Source organism: Fusarium solani (assembly GCF_023522795.1).
Source record: "Fusarium solani strain SB1 chromosome Unknown bctg00000006, whole genome shotgun sequence".
NCBI lineage: Eukaryota > Fungi > Ascomycota > Sordariomycetes > Hypocreales > Nectriaceae > Fusarium > Fusarium solani.
Genome location: NW_027072151.1, coordinates 2,858,508 through 2,879,827, shown reverse-complemented (window position 1 = coordinate 2,879,827; position 21,320 = coordinate 2,858,508). Strand labels below are relative to the sequence as shown.

Below are 21,320 nucleotides of genomic sequence, written 5' to 3'. Positions count from 1 at the left end.
CAAGTTACACATGTGGCCAACGAGGCAGCGTAGTGACTTGGTTCCATGTATTGATGCCTTGTCGCCTTGTTTCCTAATGAATATCTCGTCGGACAATGCGATCCCGCCTCTTTAAGCAGTGGCATTTGCCGAACTTGGAGCCCTTGCGTTGGCAGAACTTGGCCTATCTCAAACACCGCCGTCAATTCATTCCCCCTTTTGACATGGCCGAAGCCTTTGCTGTGGTTGGAGGAGTAGCCAGTCTGGTGCAACTGGCAGACGCCTCGATCCGAATTTGCCTCTGTCTGTTCACCTTCTTCTCGACTCTAAACAGCTTGCAGCCCGAATTCCACCATCATGTCATCGGTTAGCCGCCATTGGAGTATCTCAGAAAGGACTGCAGCTAAGCACCTAACAGTTATCAAAGATGTTCACGACTCCATCCAAATAATGCGCAAGACGATCAACGGTCAAAGGCTGACCGAAGACGAGGGGAAAACCCTTGGGAGACAGCTCGACAGCATCACGCAAGAGCTCTCCAGCCTGGAAAAGGTAACAGCGGGGAAAGATCTCACAAAGTTGTGGGCCAAGGTAGCTTGGGCCTTGAAGTCAACTGAGACAGACCGCTCATTGCAGAGACTCGAGAACCACAAAACATCGCTTATGCTATTACTCCAGGCATTGAACTTGTATTTCTCCTTCTTTTTCCATCGATTTGTGGACACATGATCTGACCAATAGGGCAGGGGTCAGGCAGAGAGAATCCTTTCTTCTCAGGCTTCGGTACAAACCCACATACAGTCTCTCGCACAGCAGCAGAAGAAAGATGCAGCCGCCAGACGATCTGATTTTAAAAGCATTATAGAAGAGCTTGGCAACGTAATTAGAGCCTTGGACACCATTCTCGACCTCTACGATCAAAGTCTCAAGGACGGTTTCTCCAGCATGTCTCGCGAGATACGAGTTTCGCAGGAACATGTAGGAAATGCAGTCCGCAATGAGCTGCTGCGTCAACTTCGACCGCTCATCGAAGAGCTTCTAACCAAGTCAGAGATTCAGAATATGGCTCTTCTTGAGCAGCTTCGGGTGGTTGTGGACGATGCAGCAACCAAATTCTGGAAACACAGAACTACAGAAGGAGATCAAGAGCAACCATTTATCGCTCGAAACAAAAGCCCAACCCAAAATCTGCTCGATTCAGCCGATGGTGAGAAGCATTATCGACCTTCGGTGATGGCCCGCCCTGTGATGCAAGAAGAGCATACTGATGGCTTGAATCCGGCTTCCACTAGCCTCACTCCTACTTCTCACACGTGGCGCTCAACCGTTGCCTCCAAGTCTTCTCACTGGGGCAAGATTCCTCACATTGGGTCATTCAGGATTGAATACAGAACACACACGGAACGAAATCGCCGATTCTGCACGTTCCAGATTGATTTCTGGCCATCAAGTATTTTCCTCCGAAAACGGGGCCTCTCCCTGAAGTATAGCAGTCGACCTGACAGCCAAGGGTACATAGCCCTTTGTCCTTCAATCGCGGTCCGCCCAATAATCTCCCAAAAGGACCCTATCTGGGGTATTATAGAAAATGACGACGTTGACTATGTCATCGAACTCTTCCAGGACGGCGAGAATGGGCCCTTCGATCAAAATGACCACGGAGTGTCTTTATTAATGGTGGATTCGGGTGCAAAAAACACAGCATAACATAGCTGACCAAGATGACTATATCTAGCATGCTGCGAAGTCCGGGAGTTACAGCACGACTCAGTTCCTTCTTCACCAAGGCGCCGATCCCACACAAACTACCGCGTAAGTTCTCAAGTCTTGTTCGTTATGCTCAACCATCTCACTGGATACCCTTCAGATGTGGCTCCTGGGCCACACGAGTAGGAAAGGATCGGGTCATGAGTCCAACGGCTTACGCTAGAGCTGCTGGCATTGTTAAACCATGGAAACAGGCCCTATGCCAAGCTGGCTACGATCCCAGAGAGGTATTCATGGAGGATAGGAGGCGACGCCGGGAGTTTCGACGACTCAAAGGGGTAAAATCCTCCTCGGTTGAGATAGCTCCGGACACTGCAGAGCTCTCAGTGAGGAGGCGAAGGGTCTAAGTGTATTTTAGTGGCTTCAAGCTGAAACTTGTTATTATCAGTCTTCAAGGCTCCATGTCTTGATGGATCTCGCTTTTCTCTCCAAACGGCATTTCCTCAACAATGCAACTATGACGTTTTCACCTCTGGGATAGAGATGCGGGATGGATACATAGGCAAATACCTGATGGCAGAGAAGCAACCCCGCAATCACGCATTTGCGTATGTTCTGGCTCAACCATGGATATTTACAGGGGAGAACCCTGGCGGAGGATCCATAGCTGCACCTACGATGCTCATCGGCATAAAACCAGGAGGATGAGAGCCAAGAACGGAAGGATCAGTCTCGGTTATCTCGATGCTACAGAGAGGCCTTGGCGAGTTCTCATAATGCACTTGCATGATATCGTTTACAACTATGGATATCGTGGGGACAATTTCATATTGAATATCGAAAAGTTGAGCTTCAACACTCTGACACAACCTTCACCCTCAACACCTTTCACCCTCATGCACCCTCTCGACCACGACTCGCGTCTTCCTCTAAACCCACAATTTCAAAACCACTCTCGTATCAATCTTGTTCATCATTCATCTCTTCGTTACATCTTAGTCGACATCAATAAGCACCTTTAGGGCACCATGCTTGGCAGCTTCGCCGAAGGTCTCATAGGCCTTTTCCATCTCGCTGAGCTTGAACCCTAGAGGATATGTTAGTCAAGGACTTTTGTAAGTAGTACAGGGATTCTTACGGTGGGTGATGAGCTGCGAGGGTTGAAGCTTGCCGGACTGGACGAGCTTCAGCAGCATCGGCGTGGTGACGGTGTCGACTAGTCGAGTAGTGATGGCTAATTCAAACCACGTTAACGCTCACTGCACACATTCACACAGTCTAACGAGTTTAACTCACAAATGTTCTTATCCCAAAGGTTCTGGAGTTGAAGATCGACCTTGGTACCGTGAACACCCACATTGGCCAAGACACCGCCAGCGGCAAGGAGTTCCTGGCAGAGATTGAACGTCGCCGGAATACCGACAGCCTCAATGACGGAGTCACATCCCTTTCCGTCTGTCAGAGCCTTGACCTGAGCCACGGCGTCTCCCTTGGAGTTGTTGATGGTTTCAGTAGCGCCAAACTTTTTGGCCACCTCGAGTCTTCCAGCGTCTGTGTCAATGGCGATGATCTTGGATGGAGAATACATCTGAGCCGTGATGATGGCTGCCAGACCGATAGGTCCAGATCCAACCACAGCAACTGTGCTGCCTGGTTGGACCTTGCTGTTGAGAACACCACATTCGAGACCGGTGGGGAAAATGTCGCTGAGCATCACCAGCGAGGACTCATCTGCGCCCTCGGGGACTGGGTGGAGACTCGAGTCGGCGTGAGGAACGCGGACATACTCGGCTTGAGTACCGTCAATGGTGTTGCCAAGGATCCAACCGCCAGAGACGCAGTGGCTGTACATGCCCTTGCGGCAGTATTCGCAGGTCGCACAGCTAGAAATGCACGAGATAAGGACCTTGTCACCCTTCTTGAAGCGTCCCACGGCAGATCCGGTCGACTCAACGATGCCAACTCCTTCATGGCCTAGAACACGGCCGGGTGTACAGGTAGCAACATCGCCCTTGCGGATGTGAAGGTCTGTGCCGCAGATGGTCGTCTTGAGGACTTTGATGACGGCATCAGTGGAAGACTTGATCTCAGGCTTGGGCTTGTCCTGCAGAGACACGGCATTGCTTCCATTGTAGATGAGGGCCTTCATGGTGGACAGATATCTCAAGGTGAATGGGCTGGGCTGTAGTCGCCGTAGTGGAGTGATTCTGGTGGCACCGGATAGCGCGGGAAGTGATGATCTGATCAGGATAGACCTGGAAACTCTTGCAGCAGTCGCCATGGTTGGGAGAGCAAACAATGACTTTATAGCAACGCAATGCGGGGAGAGGGAGGGGGGCGGTAATAACTGTGAACCGAGGAGCAGAGTCGGTAATTGCAGCGCATTCCTGCATGCGGGAAGATGCTTTCCCAGCAGAAAGTCAAAATTCTTTCTCGTTGTTGGGTGGGCTCCGGCACATGTCGGATCATGACATGATTACGATCAGGAGCAGCGTAACATGACACGCCTCACCGCCAATGAGGCGCCTGAACGGTTTGCGGGGTGCAACCGATGGTGAGACTTTTTCACCTTCGGGTTTACTCCTCCGGGGCGGGGGAGGATATCAAATGACAAGGGTGGTTCGATTTGAGGCTGCGAATTCAGGTTTGTCTGTCTTGATGAGGTTTGGGATTGTTGGTTTCTTTGCGGGGAGCGTTGGATCGTTCATGAACTAGAGGCTTATGGCGTAGTAGTTTTCCAACCTCTGCTAGGATCTTGAATCGTTGCAATGCTCTGCCGGCCGCAAGATGCAGCTCTGCTCGATGCAAGCGAGCAGTTTGAGCAAGGCTGCGGAGCAAATCCCGTACCTGCATGTAGCTATTTGCGGAGCTTGTGCCGCAATAAATTGCCCGTGAAAATCAGCGGAGCTTTACCCGTTGACTGCCGGTAGCATTGCGGAGGCCGGATCGACTTCCCCGCGTTGCACTATGCCTCGTCCCCTGGCCTTGTTCTCGGACTAGCTTGGAGCTAAGTATACATAAAAGAGACGTCTTAACCAGATAGGCATGTTTAAGCCCTTTATTGTTGATATAGTGACTTCTCCTCTTGGAGAGGCGGTGTCTTGGACTACCTCATGTTGCTTCGAGCCTGCACGTGGCTCTCCGTTAATCAAACGCATTCCAGTCCAAACTCAAACCACTGTACCTTGGGTTGAAGGACAGGATTAAGAGTTGAAATAAGAGGGCTCTTGTACAATCGTTGACCAGGGGTATATTCATGTGTTTGTAGTATATAGGTACACATGCGTATGCAAAAGGTCCATCGAAGGCCGCCGAGATATGGACGCTCCTACCTGGCCAGGGCCTCCGAGTTGCAGCCAAGATAGATCCAGTGCCTCAGCCATGCAAACCTGTTCTGGTCAATTCTTTTTCAGGTTACGATCTTCTCGACATTTACTAATATCACACCCTCTGTTGGCATCCCTTTATTGTCCAATAGATGCACAAACCGATACCCATTCCCAAGCCGATCCAGCCGTATACACGCCCACCCTGCCAACTCATCCCACTTGAAACCCTCATCCATGACCTGAAAGCGCACCCATGACAGCTCTTCCAAGACCCCGTTTATGTGCGGGAAGCTAAGGTGGTCTTGTTTGAAGTCGATGTCGCAGCCCTTGTGTGAGGTTGTGAAATCAGTATACTTTTCCTCGCGCTCGTATGTCTCGCTTTCGACGCCGTGGTCGTCGCCAGGTCCTTCGACGTGAAGTTCCACGTTGACGTACGGGCTAAATTTCCGTGGGGACGTGTAACCTTCCGGAAGAGGGATGTTTTGACCAGAGTAAAAGGTGATAGAGAGCTTGATATCTTTGGTGTTGATTGTGTTTGAACCTGGGTTGCCCTGGAGATGCGGGCGATATCCTAAGAACTGATGAGTTAGAGACCCATCAAATTTTGCTGTGATACGTACCTGGAGGTTTCAAAATCCAGCCTTGTGTGTCTGTAAACATGCCATGGTTTATCATCATTCCCGTATCCCACGTCTGCCAGTTCAGAGCCACCATCTGGATACCCTTTCTCCAGAGGCTCGATGGATCCATGTTGGAGGAATCGATACGGGCACCGCTTGGGTATGCCCTCATAAAGTAGTATCTGTTGTGGTTGAAAAGCTCGTAGGCGTGTGTATCCAGCACGTCCTGCACCTTGGTTTCTGAGAATGAGAAAACATGTACCGGATTCGATGCCTCTGGGGCATTGAGAGCTTTGAAAGTCATGCCACGAGTGTAGATGCCCATGCTGCTCAGCTCTTGGGTCATCTTGTTTGGAGTTGCTGACTTGTTTCCCTCTTCATCGTCACTGCTTGTAGCAGAAACAGGCTCTTCAGGCGGCGCGTACTTGACTTTTATAAGCAACTTGTTGCGCAAGGAATCTGGGCTTGGTAGCTCCACGGGTTCAACTTCAGGTTCCTCTAGAAGTAGGCCATCCCAAATCTCCCGCATGATATGAACCACGGCAAGTTGTTGCTCAGCGCAGCAGTGAACTTCCAGAGATACAATGACGGGGAGGTCGTTGGTGGCGAAGGCGTTGTCCCGTATCGCGACGCAAACGTCACGGAAGGAGACTTCCCTAGTGAGAGTGTAACCATGCAGAACTCGGGGCTCAACAGCCAAGACTTTGTCTTTCTCAGATAATGAACCGTGGCTGCTAGAAGTTCTTGGAGAAGCTGATGTCGTGTTACGTAGCTCGAGCCCCCGTCCTTCGGTCTCATCTTCGTGCCTGTCTTGAAACGAGGCCTTCATCTTGTCGAAAAGGTGCCCAAACCTAGTCTTTAACCTTTGAGTTCCGTCGACGCTCCTGTCCGAGTTACTTCTTGCAACGGATGCTCTACCGTCCCAAACATCAATCTCAGCGCAACGACATCCACGACGCAATGCGTGTATGTATGGTTGCGTGGAAGAATCGCTTGACAGTTGGTTGCCGGTCAAGTAAGTGTTGTGGCTGGAGTTGATGAAGTAGCTTGCCAAAGGCCATGTCAAGTCCTCTGCCTTGGGTGGGTTGGTGATGTTGCAGTCGGGCGATGCCATCCATGCCAGGAAGCTTTCTTCATCGAGATGATCTCTTGCCGCTAGCTCGACAGAACCAGGCGCCACGGTTTGTCGTTGAGAATATTGCAGAAACTCCCGAATCATCTTGTTGCTCCAAGTGTGTTGTCCTTGCTCAAGACCTTGACGGAACACATGGGACAGGTAGTTTAGAGTGGTGGCGTTGAAATGAGGTACAGAAGAACTGGCATAACTGCCGTCAACCTTCGATTCTTTGGTAAAGAGGGCCATATTGGGCAAGTCAATCCGGAAAATAGTCTGGAAACAAGGTTGATAAAACAATGAAGTCTAAATGAACTTATACTAACTGAAACCTACTGTAAATATGGAATATGAGAACCGGCCGGCATGCCCCTTCTGCAGACTGCCTCTTGGCCCCGGTCAGCGCCGAGCCAAAGCCTCCACTGCACGATGATGCCAAGGCAAGGAGGCCTCAAATGGCATTTAGATTGCATGTTTTCTCGAAAGTAATGCCTCGATATCGATAGACTACTTCAGCCAAGACCCCGGTGCTATGACAGCTTGGCTGCCGGAGTTCCGAAGTTTGTAATTGGGGCGTGGATTAGCCCAGCCTGTGGGATCGGCCACTCCGTGAACGAACAGACTCAAGTCACACTTTCTATGCCACCAATTTCTGTCTCTTTTCAAAGGATGGCTAAATACTATTAGAATTAAGGGAGAAGTAAGTCGGTTCACAACATTCATTCACCTCTGCCAACGGTCAGAACAAATGCTATCTACCTTAGCAGGACTACCAGCCCGGACAACACTAGAAGAGAGAAAAAAGGGTTCTTGGCATTTCGGACCAAGACCAAGATTCTGATTGGTCCATCCGTATAAACAAGGACCTCGCCGTCCACATTTCCTTAGATTGGTGACCCACCCATTGGCTGACTCCAATATACGGATGGACTACTTAGAAGCCTCGAGGCCCTGCATTTCCAACTTCATTCACATGCACGAAGAGAAAGGCTCCGGAAACCATGACCGTGACCACTTCCGTCAAGCCCAAGTTCAAGCGGGCTTTCAGTCACAAGGTCCGCACCGGCTGCATCACCTGGCATGTTCCCTCACCGTCTCACCGTCTTGAGCTGAACTAACGTCATGTAGCAAGTGAGTCCTGTCAGGACATTAGACCCCAGCTCATAGACTCACATGGTACCTAGGATTCGACGTGTGAAATGTGACGAAGAAAAACCCGTCTGCCGCCGCTGCATCAACGAAAAGTTCAAATGTGACGGCTACGCAATGCCACCAAAACGAAAGAACGCGAAGTCCAAGGCCAAGGCAGAACCGGTACTGGCTCAACAGACCAACCTTCCCCCGACCATCAGCGAAGCCATGTTCTCGACGGACTGTGAGAGATTCTACTTCCATCACTTCCTGCACTGGACGGCGAAGCAACTCTTGAGCTCCCCGGATTCGTCCAACTTTTGGCTTCGTTATGCTCTCCCACTGGCTCACCACTTCAAGCCCATCAGATACAGCATGGTGACCGTCGGTGCGTCCCATCGACTGTTCGTGGCTCGGTCTGCCGCACACCTAAAACCTTGGGAGCTCGAACGGATCGCGATTCATCAGTATAACAAGGCAATTGCGGTAATCATGCCGTCCATGTCTGCCGACTCGGTCTACAATAGGCATTGTATCCTAATCTGCTGTCTCCTCTTCGTTTCTGTTGAGGGCCTCCTGGGCCGATCCGATGATCTAGTTCGGCACCTTCGATCCGGCAACCAGTTGCTATCCTCGTCTCTCAACGACCTTGCACCCGATGATTATGCGGTGAACGAGAAACTCGTCGCGATGTTTTCACGCCTTAGTACCGAAGCATCTAACTTTTACGCAAAGAACGTTGCCTTGGGGGTATCACAATGGTACCAAGCCAACGCCAGCCCGAACATGATATCTGCTCGTCCCTTCCGAGACTTAGACGAGGCCTCATACGAGCTACAGAGGCTCAGTGTTCGCCGAACCGACAATGCTTGGTATAGTCGAGTTGAATGTGAAGACGATGATACAGACGACGTCGAAAGCGAGAAGAGACTAGCTATGATACACGAGAATTTTGCTGCATGGAATTCTCGGTTTGAAGCCATGCCGTGCGTCAACCAAGCCAATCTCCCGGCCGAAAGCAGTTCGCAGCTGCGCAATCTCCGTCTAGCACAGCAGTTCTGGAAGTTGACCATTGCCGTCCTGGCCCCAGACGAGCCCATCTCAGGGCCCATCTCAGATCCCACCTTCTTCCACGACTTCATGACCGCAGCAACATGTGCAGCCGAGCCGCTCATTGCAATGAACCAGCCTACCTTTTCTTTAGATGGAGACCTAATCTCAGGCTTGAACTTTGTCGCTGCGTTGGCGATCCACCCTTCGGTCGCTGATGTCAAGATTCAGGCGCTGGACTTGTTGCGCAGATTGGATCGCAGGGAAGGAGTCTGGGATAGCAGAGATGTAGTGAGGCTGTATGAGTTGATGGCAGCTGCTGATGAGGAGAGCTGAGCCCCGGGCCTCGCTCAGACGACCGCAACAGGCAGGCTAGGGGTCTCATTTCGGTGTTTTAGCAGAACTATTGGTTACCTGATGTTGGCATTAGTGGACAGGTTTCATAACCCCGAGACCAGATGACAACAGCCCGAGAAGAGGTTCAAACGATCTGGCAGACTTTGAAGGTTGTTCTATGTAATTTCTTTTGTTTCTTTCCCTTGGTTCTCTCATCATAAAGGAAACCAATCATAGATTTAACATTCCTTCGACATAATATAATAGACAAATCCAAATCGGCCAATTAGGGGCGTGGAAATAGGGGTCGATGCTGCGAACCTCGGCTTGCGGCAATAAGTGGAGCCCACTCCTCACCTCAGAAACCCATCTCCTTGTCTTGCATGTGAACAACAAACCCAGCTACTATATTACATGAATTTGAGAGACTATGAGTAGAATTGTATCCCAGCAAGGTCAACGTAGCCGCCGTAGGCAGTTCGTAGAGTAAACTCGTTTGCACTCATCCCGCCTAATCCAGCTGTTCTTCGGGAGTTTACTCCAAGATCCAGATGTTTTCTGTCTCCGTGTATAATAATATAACAGATCATCAGGATAGTAGCGAGTGCCTTCTGGCTTCGGGGCCGGGGGTTTGTCATCAAGTCCTCCAGTTGGTTTACAACCCCTCCTGTATCAGGTCTCCGAGGCACACTGAGTGTCTACCAAAGTAGCCGAGGCACGGACAACTAAGTTATACGAGCCTCGGCAAGATTTGGGAAGAGTATATAGTTGAGACCTTATCTCTCCAGAGATATATGCTTCTTTATATCCTATCTTTTCCTTTTCCTGCCACTGTACTCTGTGCTTTCTCTGTAGCATTGAATAATCTGCGATAAAGTCTTACAAACACGCAATATTCCAGAGCCACTCTTATTTATATACCAACAGATATAATCAAAATGCGCCTCAAGTACACACCAGATCCGCCAACCTTCTCCGACCCCACAGACCAAGCATTCCTACAGAAATTACAAGCACAAGTCGGCAAGCGCGGTCTTGGACCTCTCTTCCGCACCTTGCTCATTTCCCCAACCTTCGCCCGTGGTTTCTTGAGTTTCTTTACTGCTCTCCGATCCCAGTCGACGCTGCCTGCAGATGTGGTCGAGTTGGCAATGTCTCGCGTCGGAGTCTTGACTGGCGCCGCTGTCGAGTGGAACGCCCATGCGCCCATGCTCAAGAAGGCAGGGGTTAGCGAAGAAGGGATCGAGACGGTCAGGACAGCGGCTCCAGGACAAAAGGGCTCTGATGGGGAGGGCGGGTTGAGTACCCGACTATGGGATCTCATGCGCTATGTCGATGCAGTAACGAAGGACATCAATGTCAGCGATGAAATCTTTGAGGCCATGAGAAAGCATCTGGAAGATGACAGGCAGGTCTTCGAGTTCAGTAAGTCTTCCTTGTTTATTTGTTCTCCCTGGCTGTTGGAGCAGACTCAAGTCTTTGCATCTGGATCATGCAATATTACATGCAGAAGGGCTCGTGGCAGGATATGCACGCACACGCATGATGTGTTCGCTAACGAAATCACTTGCAGCCATGATCATCAGCGGCTACAACGCCTCCTCGCGCTTTTTTGTTGCCTTGGATGTGGCAGAAATGAAGGACGCGAAAATAACCAAAGCCAAGCTGTAAAATGCCATGATTTTGTTTCCTTTATGGTTGTTTAAATCCATGGAGCCAGAGTAGGTACACATGGTTCGAGACAGTAGATTCCAGATCTACTTTGAGAGAGTTCTGCTCATATAGAAAGAGAACCAACACCGGGAATCGAAATCATAGTGTTATCCAATAATACGAGCAGTAAATTCGACATTATCTACTCGCTCTATCGAAAAACGCTATTTGACGGGTTTAGCCTTGTTTCCCAGTGAGAGACGATCGTCGGTAGGCGTCGAGGTAGCGACAGTCTCAACTCACACCAAGAGATTATATCAAGCAGTCTTACATTTTCATTCGCAATAAAGCTTTGAGGAAATTTTCCTGCACCATATCAAGCATAATTTAACCTTACTGGCACAACGGGCGTAGCTCTGCCCTCTTCTTGCTATTGACGAATCACCATGGGAACCTTGGTAACATCACGCAACTTTTTAATATGATATATTGCAGGGCTTTATTGGTTCCTTGCTTACTTGCTCTCATCTACTAATTCCTCCCCCAAGCTAGCAAGTTCTCATATTGCCCTCCGGTAAAGAAGATTCAGCCAAAGACATAGGCTCCTTGGCCAGGGGTATCAAGTTAATCGAGGCCGTTACAATTATACACATTTCCCCTTCATTCACCCTCCACATGATATATCTGGCGTTGGTTCCAGATGATTGGGTCCTGTGACCCCCCATTCGCAGCCTAGCACATACGTCCTGTTATCCGTACGGCTTATCAAGGCCTGCAGAGTGCTGCCCAGTAAAGGATCCGTCATTCCCACAGGATTTCCAGATCCTTCATATCGAGATGCCGGTTCTTCAAAGGTTTGGCATGCCCAATACTGGGTGCAGCATAGCGTCTCAGGAATTTCGACGCGTCGTATTCGACTGTTCAGAGTGACGGTGGCAGATAGTCGTGCGGATTCGGAAATCGACCTTAGCCCTTGTCCAATCTGCTTCCGGCTTCCACTGCCTCAGCCGTGATGACTCTTTAGTCATGGTGGTGTGATATGTTCTTGGCATCGTCTGCCACTTCACGTGTCTTTCCTTCTAAACGGAGACGCCACCGGCCAGTAGCTTTGGCGAGCCATGCTCGGTTGGGATGTCGCGGCAGTGACGTCGGTAGATTGGTCATGGACATGAGAGACATGCTCAGTCTGATCAAGAGGATACACCGAAGACGAGGAGCCAGAAGGTACGAGTCCTCGGGAAGAAATAGTGCTGTCTACACGAGACAGAGGTTCCTTCGCATCTGTCAGGGTCTCAACATCAGCAAGAAAAAGCATGGGCTCGCAAACATACAATAAGGGTCCGTCATGTGAAACAAGTTGAATGGGGACGTCCTGGGTTGGCCACGATTGTTTGTCCTTGACGACGCATTATTGGCGGCCTCTGGAACTGGATGCAACTGGATGCCGTCATCGTGAATAGCACCGATACCTCCAGAATCAGCATTGATGTGCATGCAATTGCAGTCTTTGTGCTGCACGAGCAGCAGCAGCTTGTTTAGCACGACAAACTCCATCTTCAACTTGATGCTGTAGACCACGGGCTTGTACGTCGTCTGGATCTGGAAGTGGCTGAGGTACTGAGTGATGAGCAGGCTTATGTCGAGGAGGATGACGAGAATATTGACGATTATGAGATTTCTGATGATTTTCCGCTCCAGGGCCTTTTTGATGGCAAAGATGGGCTTGAGACCTCGTGCAGTTTCCCAGATGTAGAGGCCTGAAATGATGGATTCCTGGAGGAAGAAGCCTGCGAGTTGGATGCGCTCGTAGATATTGAAGGCGGCCAGATAGCGGTCAGAATCCCTAGTGTTGCTACCGAGGAACAGAATGGTGACGGGTACGTGAAGAATGAAAAAATTGGTAATAATCATGCCGAGAACCCAGCGTATCTTTGTCTTGTCGTCGACGATGAGGTGAAGGCGCGAGTAGAGAACGACAGATTGACCCGTGACCATGCCATACCATCCGATACACGTCAAAACGCAGAGCGGGAAATTGGGTCCGAGGCTGTAGTAGCGCAGCAGAACTACTATGGAGTGCAGGACGATGCCCAGGGTGGCGGTGAGCATGCTCCAGAAGTAGAGGCCCTCGTGGCGCTTGAAGCGGTTCAGCAGGGAGATGAGGATCTCGACGCAGTTGTAGCAGGCCACGGCGAAGAAGCCCGCGATGACCATGTTGATGGCAAGCGGCGCCGAGATGGGACCCGTCTCTCCTGTGGCAGCCATGGCGAGGAGGTCGCTGCCGCGGCGACGAGGCCGATCATGATACTGTCAACGCGAAGGGGAATGGAAAGAGGACGAGAGGACGTGAACAAAAGCTTGTTTCTGGTGGAGAACAAGAAATTGGGACAGGTTTATTTACGAGAGGCCAAGAATCCCTGTGATCGCCGCCCTTGCTGCTTTGCGGCTGCTGCGTCAATGATCGGTAGCTTGGCCCTCCTGGGGTCATTCTCAGCTGGAGCCATTGGCCAGAGCTGCAACCCCCTGCATGCAGAGCAGGCCTCTAGGGGAAAGCTAAAGGTCGGTAATGCCGGGGAGGGGACATGATTCGGGTTAGACGTTTGGGCAAGCCACACGGGCAACAAAGGGCGCATTCTCTGTCGAGTTTCCTACATCGGGTTCAGCGAAGGAGAAAAGTGACAGATGGAACAGGTGAATACGGTGGGCATGGCACATGAGAGCATCGAGATTGGCTGCGTCATCTCGGCATCGCCTGGGCTTGACGGGCCCGCGGATCCCGGGGAGACGAACCCGGGCGGGACTACAGGGAGTCTTGGTGTTTAGTTAGGGGTCTTCTTCCCTGGCACTCATGTCTCTTTTGGCCAATGACGTTAGCACGTCTCTTCCAGGGCCAATGGCCACCCCAGGAATTTGCCGTTTCTAAAAGCACGCTCTTTATCTGCCCTTGCTGCGCTCGAACCCCTTTGCGATGCACGCGTTGACGCCTGAACCCAAGAGGCAGGTTCACAACCCTGAATTTGTCATGAGAAAAACCTTATCCCATTAAACGGCCGGATCCATCGTCGATTCGAAATCCCGTTTGTGTAAACGTCCTTCCAACTCGGTCTCGGTGTGCTTATCGGTGCTACGAGTCATGCCCGCATAAGCCGTGGCTTATGAAGCCATACGCGGATGAAACTCTGTCGCAATACCACACCGCGAGCATAATCACATCATCAAAAACGGGCATGGGCTTGGCCCCTTTGAGCGTTACGTTGATGAGACACTAGTACAGGGCGTGGTCTGACTTTGACGATCAACGGCAGGTTTTGGGCGGTGCTCGTAGGGCGACTCTCTTCCTGATGCGATCGTCGGCCGTTCGCCCGAAGAAAAACGTGGCTCGAAATGCCACATGTCTTGCTACTGTTGATACTGACCTTGACAGTGTCGATCGCAAGCATCGTCGACGACGGACTCTCAGATCAGGCCGCTGGTCCACACGGATCTCTTCTCGTAAGCCAACCACACAACAAAGCTCCGGCCTTCCAAATCAACGGTAGTCTGCTCCAGTCTTCAAGCTTGCGACCAATTCATGCCACACACACTTTTTGCGGCTCCGCCACGCGCAAACAAGCCCGTCTCAAGCCGTCGATTGGCGTCCCAAGTTCCGCAGTCCACACATCGATCGCACCGCCGTCGAAGCGGCCAAAATAGTCTAAAAAAACCTTATGAACGGGGGGAAAGCTACGAGAGTGGAGGCTGGTGAGATTGGGTTAGATGCCGCTGCCAGCTCGATCTTGGGGACGGAAGGGCTACTGCCGAACCGAGCGGGAGCAGGGGGGGGGAAAGGAGGAGGATGGATGGCGGCTTGCTGTAGTTTTGTGAAATGGTGGGAAAGAAAAGGGGATTTATGATATGACATCATCTTGGTCGGACGCCAGCTCTTGTGCATTCGGAGACTCGTTCCGAATGGCAACCCCTGGTTACCGCTGTTGTGGCGACCCTTTGCGGGTGACTTCTGAGCTACTAGCACCAGCCCCTGCATCTCTTGGCAGCATAAACGCGTATTTATCGTCTCCTGCGCTATAACGTTCTTCCTTTCCATTGCTGAACGATCAAAGGCTTGGTTGGGTCTTGGGTTGACTGTATGCACGTGTCCACTCAGTTGCCATGACAAGCAAGGCGGTGATATTAAATACTCCATCAGACACAGCTCTCGTACCAAACATCTTGTGATTAAGAGTTGAACTTAACGTCTTCAAGAGTCATGTTTGGACAAGAGACACCACGAACCCCCTGTACATAACTGCAGACCCAAAGCTGACTCTGCCATTCGGAGAATTGCTTGTCGGCCCGAAGCTTCTGCAAGACTCGACATCAATTGACCCGTCCCATGGTTGCGAAAAACTGTATTTACTCTCTTATGAACACACCTCGACTTGAACACCGCCTCGAAGCATCTGCAATCCCTCAGTGAAGTGGCGCAGCACCCTTAGCCACCAGGCAGAGATGATTATTAAATCAGAATGAGGCTGCGCATCGTCTCATGACGCCCCAGAAGGCATGAAAGAGGCACAAAAAGGGAATCACGTAGCTTCGTCGTTCTCGTTTACAACAAGCCAACCTCCGCAATCTCCACTTTCCTTCGCATTCGCATGACAGGTCTTGGCATTGCATTCCCAATTGGGTAATAATATTGCGAGTCTCACAACTTGATCCTATTTACAACCCATACAACCTCTTTGCATTCAATTAAAGGTCGTGGGGGAGAGGGATTTTGCTATCTGGGAATTGAGAAAGTCCGTAGGAGATGGGAAATGACCTGAGGGAAAGGATGAGCAGAATCATTGACAGAGCCACGATTTTCGTCGTAGACATGAGGCGAGTTTGTAAATATTAAGAGGGCAGAATGTGTATATATATGCTTCCTGATATTTACTTCTTTTCTTCATCATCATCTCCCATCCCCACATCAACTCCAACACCCTTTCCTCCTCTCTCCATCATGAAGCTCTCTCATTCTCTTCTGCTCACAGCCCTGAGCGCTTCATCCTGCGCCGCGGCCGAGGACCTTCAGGATGAACACCCAGTTCTCCTGCTCAGTGAAGACGAGTCCTTCCACTTCGAGCTCCTCGTACCTCTCGGCGAAGCCATCGGCGGAGGCTCCGACATCAACCCCATGCTCCTGGCCGCAAAGAACATCACCCCCGGAGACCTTGACAGCTTCAGTGAAGTCTTTTACCAGCTTGCCAACGAGACAAAGGCCCAGGCCGAAGACCCTGAGTTTGCGTATGATCCCGTCAATGTGAAGGATGCTTGGTTTTCCGCTGCGACGTATTTCCGTCGGGCAGACTTTTACCTTCATTCTGACTGGGAGGATCCCCTCATCAATTCTCTCTGGGAAGAGCAGACTGCTGCATTTAACAAGGGGTTGGCTGCTCTCCCGCACCCCGGCAAACGTGTCCGTGTCAAGGCCGATAACTTTACCGTCGAGGCCATTTGGTACACTGAGTCCGAGCACTCCCTGCGACCGACCATAATCATGGGTAATGGCTATGATGGTGCTCAAGAAGATTTGTACCACATTGTCGTCACTGGAGCCCTCGCCCGTGGATGGAATGTTCTTACCTACGAAGGCCCTGGACACCCTTCTGTTCGCCGAAACCAGAACCTCGGATTCATCCCCGACTGGGAGCGTGTCGTTACTCCTCTTGTAGACTACCTCCTCAACGAAAAGGCCGCCGCCGTTGACTCCGAGAAACTCGCTCTGTTCGGCTACTCATTCGGAGGCTACCACGCCGCCCGCGCCGCCGCCTTCGAGCCCCGAATCAAGGCCGTCCTCTGCAACGGCGGAGTCTGGGACACATACGAGTCCTTCAGCTCGGGCCTCACCCCCGAGATGAAGGAGCTCTTCGAGTCCGGCAACAAGGAAGAATTCGACAAGATCTCGGAGAAGCTGCGAAAGGACCCCAAGACCCCCACGACGTTCCGCTGGGGCATGAACCAGGGTCTTTGGTCCTTCAACGCCAGGTCACCCTATGACTTTATGCAGCTTACCAAGCAGCACACCCTCAAGGATGTTGTTCACCGCATCAAGGCCCCTGTGTGGATTGCTGACGCCGAGTTTGAGGGTTTCTTCAAGGGACAGTCTGCCAAGGTTAAGAAGGCCCTGGGTGATCAGGCCGACTTGCATGTTTTCCGGGGAGCTGCGGGATATCACTGCCAGACTGGTGCAGGACAGGAGATGATGAGGGTCATGTTTGCTTGGCTGCATAAGACGCTCGGTGTGTAAGAACATGAAGGATTTGGGAATTGTGGATGATACTTTACTTTCTTCTAGCGCCTCACTGATCATGAGGCTAGTTCGCCTTCACTGGATGGTTTAATCTAGTTTTATATCTGAAATGTTGTATTAGAGAATATGTAGTTAAATTGGTCCTGTTCTTAAGACACATATTCCCTTGCCCTTTACAATACCTATGACGAATACCGGAAATACCCCCACAGTGAAGATGCGCCCGTGGTAAATGAGCAAGAAGGAAGAACCCAGTGGTAAGTTTCTGGACTGCCTATCCATAAGCTTGGGAGATGGCGGGTTGCTAAATGGGATCAATCACCGGCCAGATCGTGGGTATCCGGGATCTCTTCAGGTGTCTCCGTCGCGGGAGATGTGTGAGATCAATGCCCGTTTCCTTGCTCATACTTTACTGGCCCCATATCAGGATCTAAAAAAATGCCGATAAACTGTCTATCTTTCGTCCAGAGTCTGGGTTCTGCCCTCCGAGAAGGTTGTGATGTGATGAGTGATGTCAAAGTCGAGAGGACTAGTCGTTGATGGGCGGTTGCTTTGTGATGCCACATTACGGAATAGTGGTCATCCAAAGTAATGCGTTAATTGCACTTTTAGAGCCCCGACTTCATTTCCATGATTCTCTTGTCCACTTGTCTCAAAACCTTTGCGCACTCCTTGGTGTTGACTTTCTGCCCCGGGGGCTCCCATTGAGACCGAAACCGCGGATAAAAATCCATTGAATAATCGAGTTGACGGGGAAATACTTGAAAATAACTCTTTATTTTCTCTTCCTAGGCTTCTTTCTCGCGTGAATGTAAGAAGTTTAGCTGTGATATAACTTATGCTAGGATAAGAATGGTTAATGACCTTCTTGGGCGAGCTTGTATTGGATTTGCTTGGGCTCTTTGGCTTGGCCTTTTCTATGCCCCAAATCTCTTCCAACAAGTCGGCAAGGTCATTAGGTTTTATCTCGATAGGCTTCTTAGGCCAACCGTCTTTAGTGCTGGTTGAGTCTGGCGAGTCCATTTCTTGTGTCTTGGGGCGATTGTCGCTGCTGGACACCGTGGTGGATGAGGCAGCTGAAAGAGCGCAGACACCCCCTTGATATAAGTTAATGCGGGAGATCCAATTCTCCTCATTTTAACAAGTTGAGGATGGCTGGAATCCTGCAGAACATTTTTGTTGAGGTTCTGTGTGGATGCATTGAGCTGACACTCATCCGGTCTGTGAGGCTGAATAGACTTTCCCACATCGACGGTGGTGTCGCGTCAAAGGCGCAGACCCCTGTTGTATAGAAAGGTTGAAGATGCACACAAATCCTACTGGACTTAAGGGTTGTCGTGAATGCAGTACAAAAGACATGCACCAGGTGAAGACGCCACATGAATGCGAGATGGGGAGCAGGAAGTAAATATGGCACCATGACGCGTTGGGTGAACTGAGGTACTGAGGACATTACCAATCAGTTACCGACAGGTAAATTTAGATATCTTGACGGTCAATACCCTTACTCGTTCGTCTTTGCAAGGCAATACGATGAAGGGAGATCCCACATAGTTGTACCTATTTATTTGAACTACGTCGTGATGGATATGGCTTCTTGTGTTACTTCTAGCCTTACAGATGACGGGCTCTTGATTTTTCGGTTCATCACTACTTTCCTCCCACCTCCTGCAAGCAAAGTTACTTTGCCCTGTCCTAGGTCTGGGACCATGAGACCAACAAGAAACATATTCAGATTGACAACTGGGACATTACGCCACGAGAAATAATTACTCAGCTCCAACACACCTGGGATCTGAGCTGGGGTAACTCTCCATATTGACGTGTATTCGGCAGTGGCCAAGGGCCAACCAAGAAAAGGACCGACAGTTGGACCATGTGCGTGACGTGTACCCCTACGAAACCCAAATTGTCGTACATCTCGGAGAGATGGATCGGGAGACTGACAGTGTGATCGGTCACTTGCAGCGCGATGTCGAGGAGACGTACAACTTGGGGGCCATCATCTTTCAAGACAATGACCTGGCCTTTTGGCCTGAATTTAAAGGATGTGATAATCGACAGTTCAAAATCGCTATTTATAGGAGCCTTCATCGGAGGACAGACGCAGTTGAGGGTAATTTTTTCTCTGGTCCCGCGATCTCTGCAAGCGAAATGCTCGAGTTCGTCCACAGACTTGGTTCTTTCGCGGTTGGATCATCCAGGAGCTCATCCTGGCACGTGATGAACCCGACACATCGGTTTCGCATGCAGCAAGAAGAATCTCTGGGGTGCATTATTCTCCCTCTCGCCTTGGATCAACACGGAGGTTCGTGGCGTTGAGAGACTTAACGAGAGCTCTGAAGGCACCTGCGAGATGTCTCCGGCCTTCTCTAGGCTTTGCATATTCCCTCGAAGCCATCTCCTTGATCTCCCGCCTCATTCTCTCATGAAGCTTGTGTAACGTGTGAGCCTCGTGTAATCTTGCAGAGATTCCTAGCAGCCATGATCGTCTGTGGGGGGAACTCGCGACGCGAGGCTCAGGCGATGAGTTTGTACCCCAAAGGCCCGACACATTGATGGCAGGGGGTGTACTCGTTTATATGAGACGGATTCCAAAATCCCCGCGGGCCCGAAGGACATAAATACTGAGATCAGGCCTGGGAGAGGTGGGCTGCAATATGCCAGATAAATCTGTCAACGGAGCGAACGGAGAGTGCGATGGGGAGCGGTTCGTTATTGTCGCCCGCACGATAGTCACTATCCTTGCTATTAGCAAGGGTATCACATAGACCGCCAATTACACCCGCTTTGAGAGCCAGGGTTGACATGAATCATGACCTGAGATGTCCATGTTTAGCCGTGCTGATCAGTGATAACCGTGGGTATAAGACAAAGCCAGCCTGGTTCGTCATCCGACATTTCCTCGTCTTATCCAAAACCAGCATCGAATTCCAAACTCTTCAGGCCATGTTCTCTGTCGTGCTGACTGCCGTCGCTCTGGCGGCTGTTGCACTGTCAAAATCTCTTCCCTCTACAACTCTTGCTCAGCTTGAGGTCAGCACATTCCTAGAAAACATAGCAGTGCGCTCGAATGGGGATCTACTCGTGACCAAGTTGTGGCCCTCAGCCGCTATATACACGATCCGAGCCCCATGGCAACGTCGTAATACACTTGAACAAGTCATCTCAATCCCTTCTATCCAAAGCATTTATGGCCTTACCCAGGTCGCACCCAGCCGCCAGGGTGTCGAGAGCTTCATTTTTGTCGGCGGCAACTCTACATCCCCAGGAGAGACCGTCACTGGTTCTTTTGGTGCGTGGGCCATCGACTTTGAGTCACCCGGAAACGAAGTCAAGGTCAGAAAAGTCAGCGACATGAGCCCCCAGAGCGAATTCCTCAATGGCGTCACAGCCGTTCCGGGCATATCCGATGTGGTTCTTGTGGCCGATTCTGCCAACGGCTTCGTCGGCCGTCTTGAACTGACCACGGGAACCTTTGATACCTCGACGTTCCGCTTCCCCCTTGAGATGGACCCTGCTGAAGGTGCAAGGCTGCCCATTGGCGTCAACGGCATTCAGATCCGGAACGGACATCTCTACTGGACCAATTCATTCCAAGCTTGCATCTACCGTATTGCAATCACTCCTACTGGGTTCCCTGCTAGGTATTCAAGACCGGAGCTTATTGCCAACTTATCCAAAGGCGTCAACTTTCTGGACGATTTCAGCTTTGACGTCGACGGCAACATCTATGCATCTACAAACCTTGATAACTCGATTGTCTTTATCGACACCCGATCCAAAGAGTGGAAGACGGTTGTAGGGGGAATTGGAGAGATGACTGTAGCCGGCTCTACATCTGTTACGTTTGGTCGAGGGTCCAAAGATAAAGGAGTCCTCTACGTGAGCACGTCTGGAGCAATTGCGACTCCTGTCAATGGGACCGAGATTGAAGGCTCCAAGGTTGTTGCTGTTGATACTAGGCTTAGAGAAATGTGACAGGGTTCGTCCTGTTGACTTGGCTCTTGAAAAGCACAACCCGCGAGCTTGATAATAGGATGAGGCCAGCGAGCGGCTGATTTGCTTGTTGTGCCTAGTCGACTGAGAAAGAGCGGTTGGGTATAGTCTCTTCGTATCCCTCCCCC

At 50.7% G+C, this 21,320-nt stretch overlaps 8 protein-coding genes across 8 annotated transcripts; 5 read left to right on the top strand and 3 right to left on the bottom strand.

The window, feature by feature from the left end:
• Nucleotides 1-95: 95 nt before the first annotated feature.
• On the top strand, nt 96-2,093 carry MRS44_010617 (uncharacterized protein; the record flags this gene model as incomplete). The annotated part of the gene is made up of 5 exons (XM_046282340.2): nt 96-345; nt 398-668; nt 726-1,641; nt 1,715-1,791; nt 1,847-2,093. The coding sequence occupies 5 exons, from the start codon at nt 96-98 to the stop codon at nt 2,091-2,093; spliced, it is 1,761 nt and encodes a 586-aa protein (XP_046128354.2).
• A 588-nt stretch (nt 2,094-2,681) lies between these two features.
• On the bottom strand, nt 2,682-3,967 carry MRS44_010616 (uncharacterized protein; the record flags this gene model as incomplete). The annotated part of the gene is made up of 3 exons (XM_046277153.2): nt 2,682-2,773; nt 2,825-2,920; nt 2,983-3,967. 3 exons carry the CDS (start codon nt 3,965-3,967, stop codon nt 2,682-2,684), a joined length of 1,173 nt encoding a protein of 390 aa, XP_046128355.2.
• A 1,128-nt stretch (nt 3,968-5,095) lies between these two features.
• Nucleotides 5,096-6,998, bottom strand: MRS44_010615 (uncharacterized protein; the record flags this gene model as incomplete). Its single annotated transcript, XM_046282341.2, has 2 exons — nt 5,096-5,586; nt 5,636-6,998. The coding sequence occupies 2 exons, from the start codon at nt 6,996-6,998 to the stop codon at nt 5,096-5,098; spliced, it is 1,854 nt and encodes a 617-aa protein (XP_046128356.2).
• A 1,017-nt stretch (nt 6,999-8,015) lies between these two features.
• On the top strand, nt 8,016-9,266 carry MRS44_010614 (uncharacterized protein; the record flags this gene model as incomplete). Its single annotated transcript, XM_065620184.1, has 1 exon — nt 8,016-9,266. The coding sequence occupies one exon, from the start codon at nt 8,016-8,018 to the stop codon at nt 9,264-9,266; it is 1,251 nt and encodes a 416-aa protein (XP_065476373.1).
• Nucleotides 9,267-10,204: 938 nt separating this feature from the next.
• On the top strand, nt 10,205-10,937 carry MRS44_010613 (uncharacterized protein; the record flags this gene model as incomplete). Its single annotated transcript, XM_046277155.2, has 2 exons — nt 10,205-10,691; nt 10,840-10,937. The coding sequence occupies 2 exons, from the start codon at nt 10,205-10,207 to the stop codon at nt 10,935-10,937; spliced, it is 585 nt and encodes a 194-aa protein (XP_046128358.1).
• Nucleotides 10,938-11,939: 1,002 nt separating this feature from the next.
• On the bottom strand, nt 11,940-13,184 carry MRS44_010612 (uncharacterized protein; the record flags this gene model as incomplete). The annotated part of the gene is made up of 2 exons (XM_065620183.1): nt 11,940-12,169; nt 12,251-13,184. The coding sequence occupies 2 exons, from the start codon at nt 13,182-13,184 to the stop codon at nt 11,940-11,942; spliced, it is 1,164 nt and encodes a 387-aa protein (XP_065476372.1).
• A 2,719-nt stretch (nt 13,185-15,903) lies between these two features.
• On the top strand, nt 15,904-17,190 carry MRS44_010611 (uncharacterized protein; the record flags this gene model as incomplete). Its single annotated transcript, XM_046282342.2, has 1 exon — nt 15,904-17,190. The coding sequence occupies one exon, from the start codon at nt 15,904-15,906 to the stop codon at nt 17,188-17,190; it is 1,287 nt and encodes a 428-aa protein (XP_046128361.1).
• Nucleotides 17,191-19,853: 2,663 nt separating this feature from the next.
• Nucleotides 19,854-21,174, top strand: MRS44_010610 (uncharacterized protein; the record flags this gene model as incomplete). Its single annotated transcript, XM_046281513.2, has 2 exons — nt 19,854-19,953; nt 20,033-21,174. 2 exons carry the CDS (start codon nt 19,854-19,856, stop codon nt 21,172-21,174), a joined length of 1,242 nt encoding a protein of 413 aa, XP_046128362.2.
• Nucleotides 21,175-21,320: the final 146 nt, after the last annotated feature.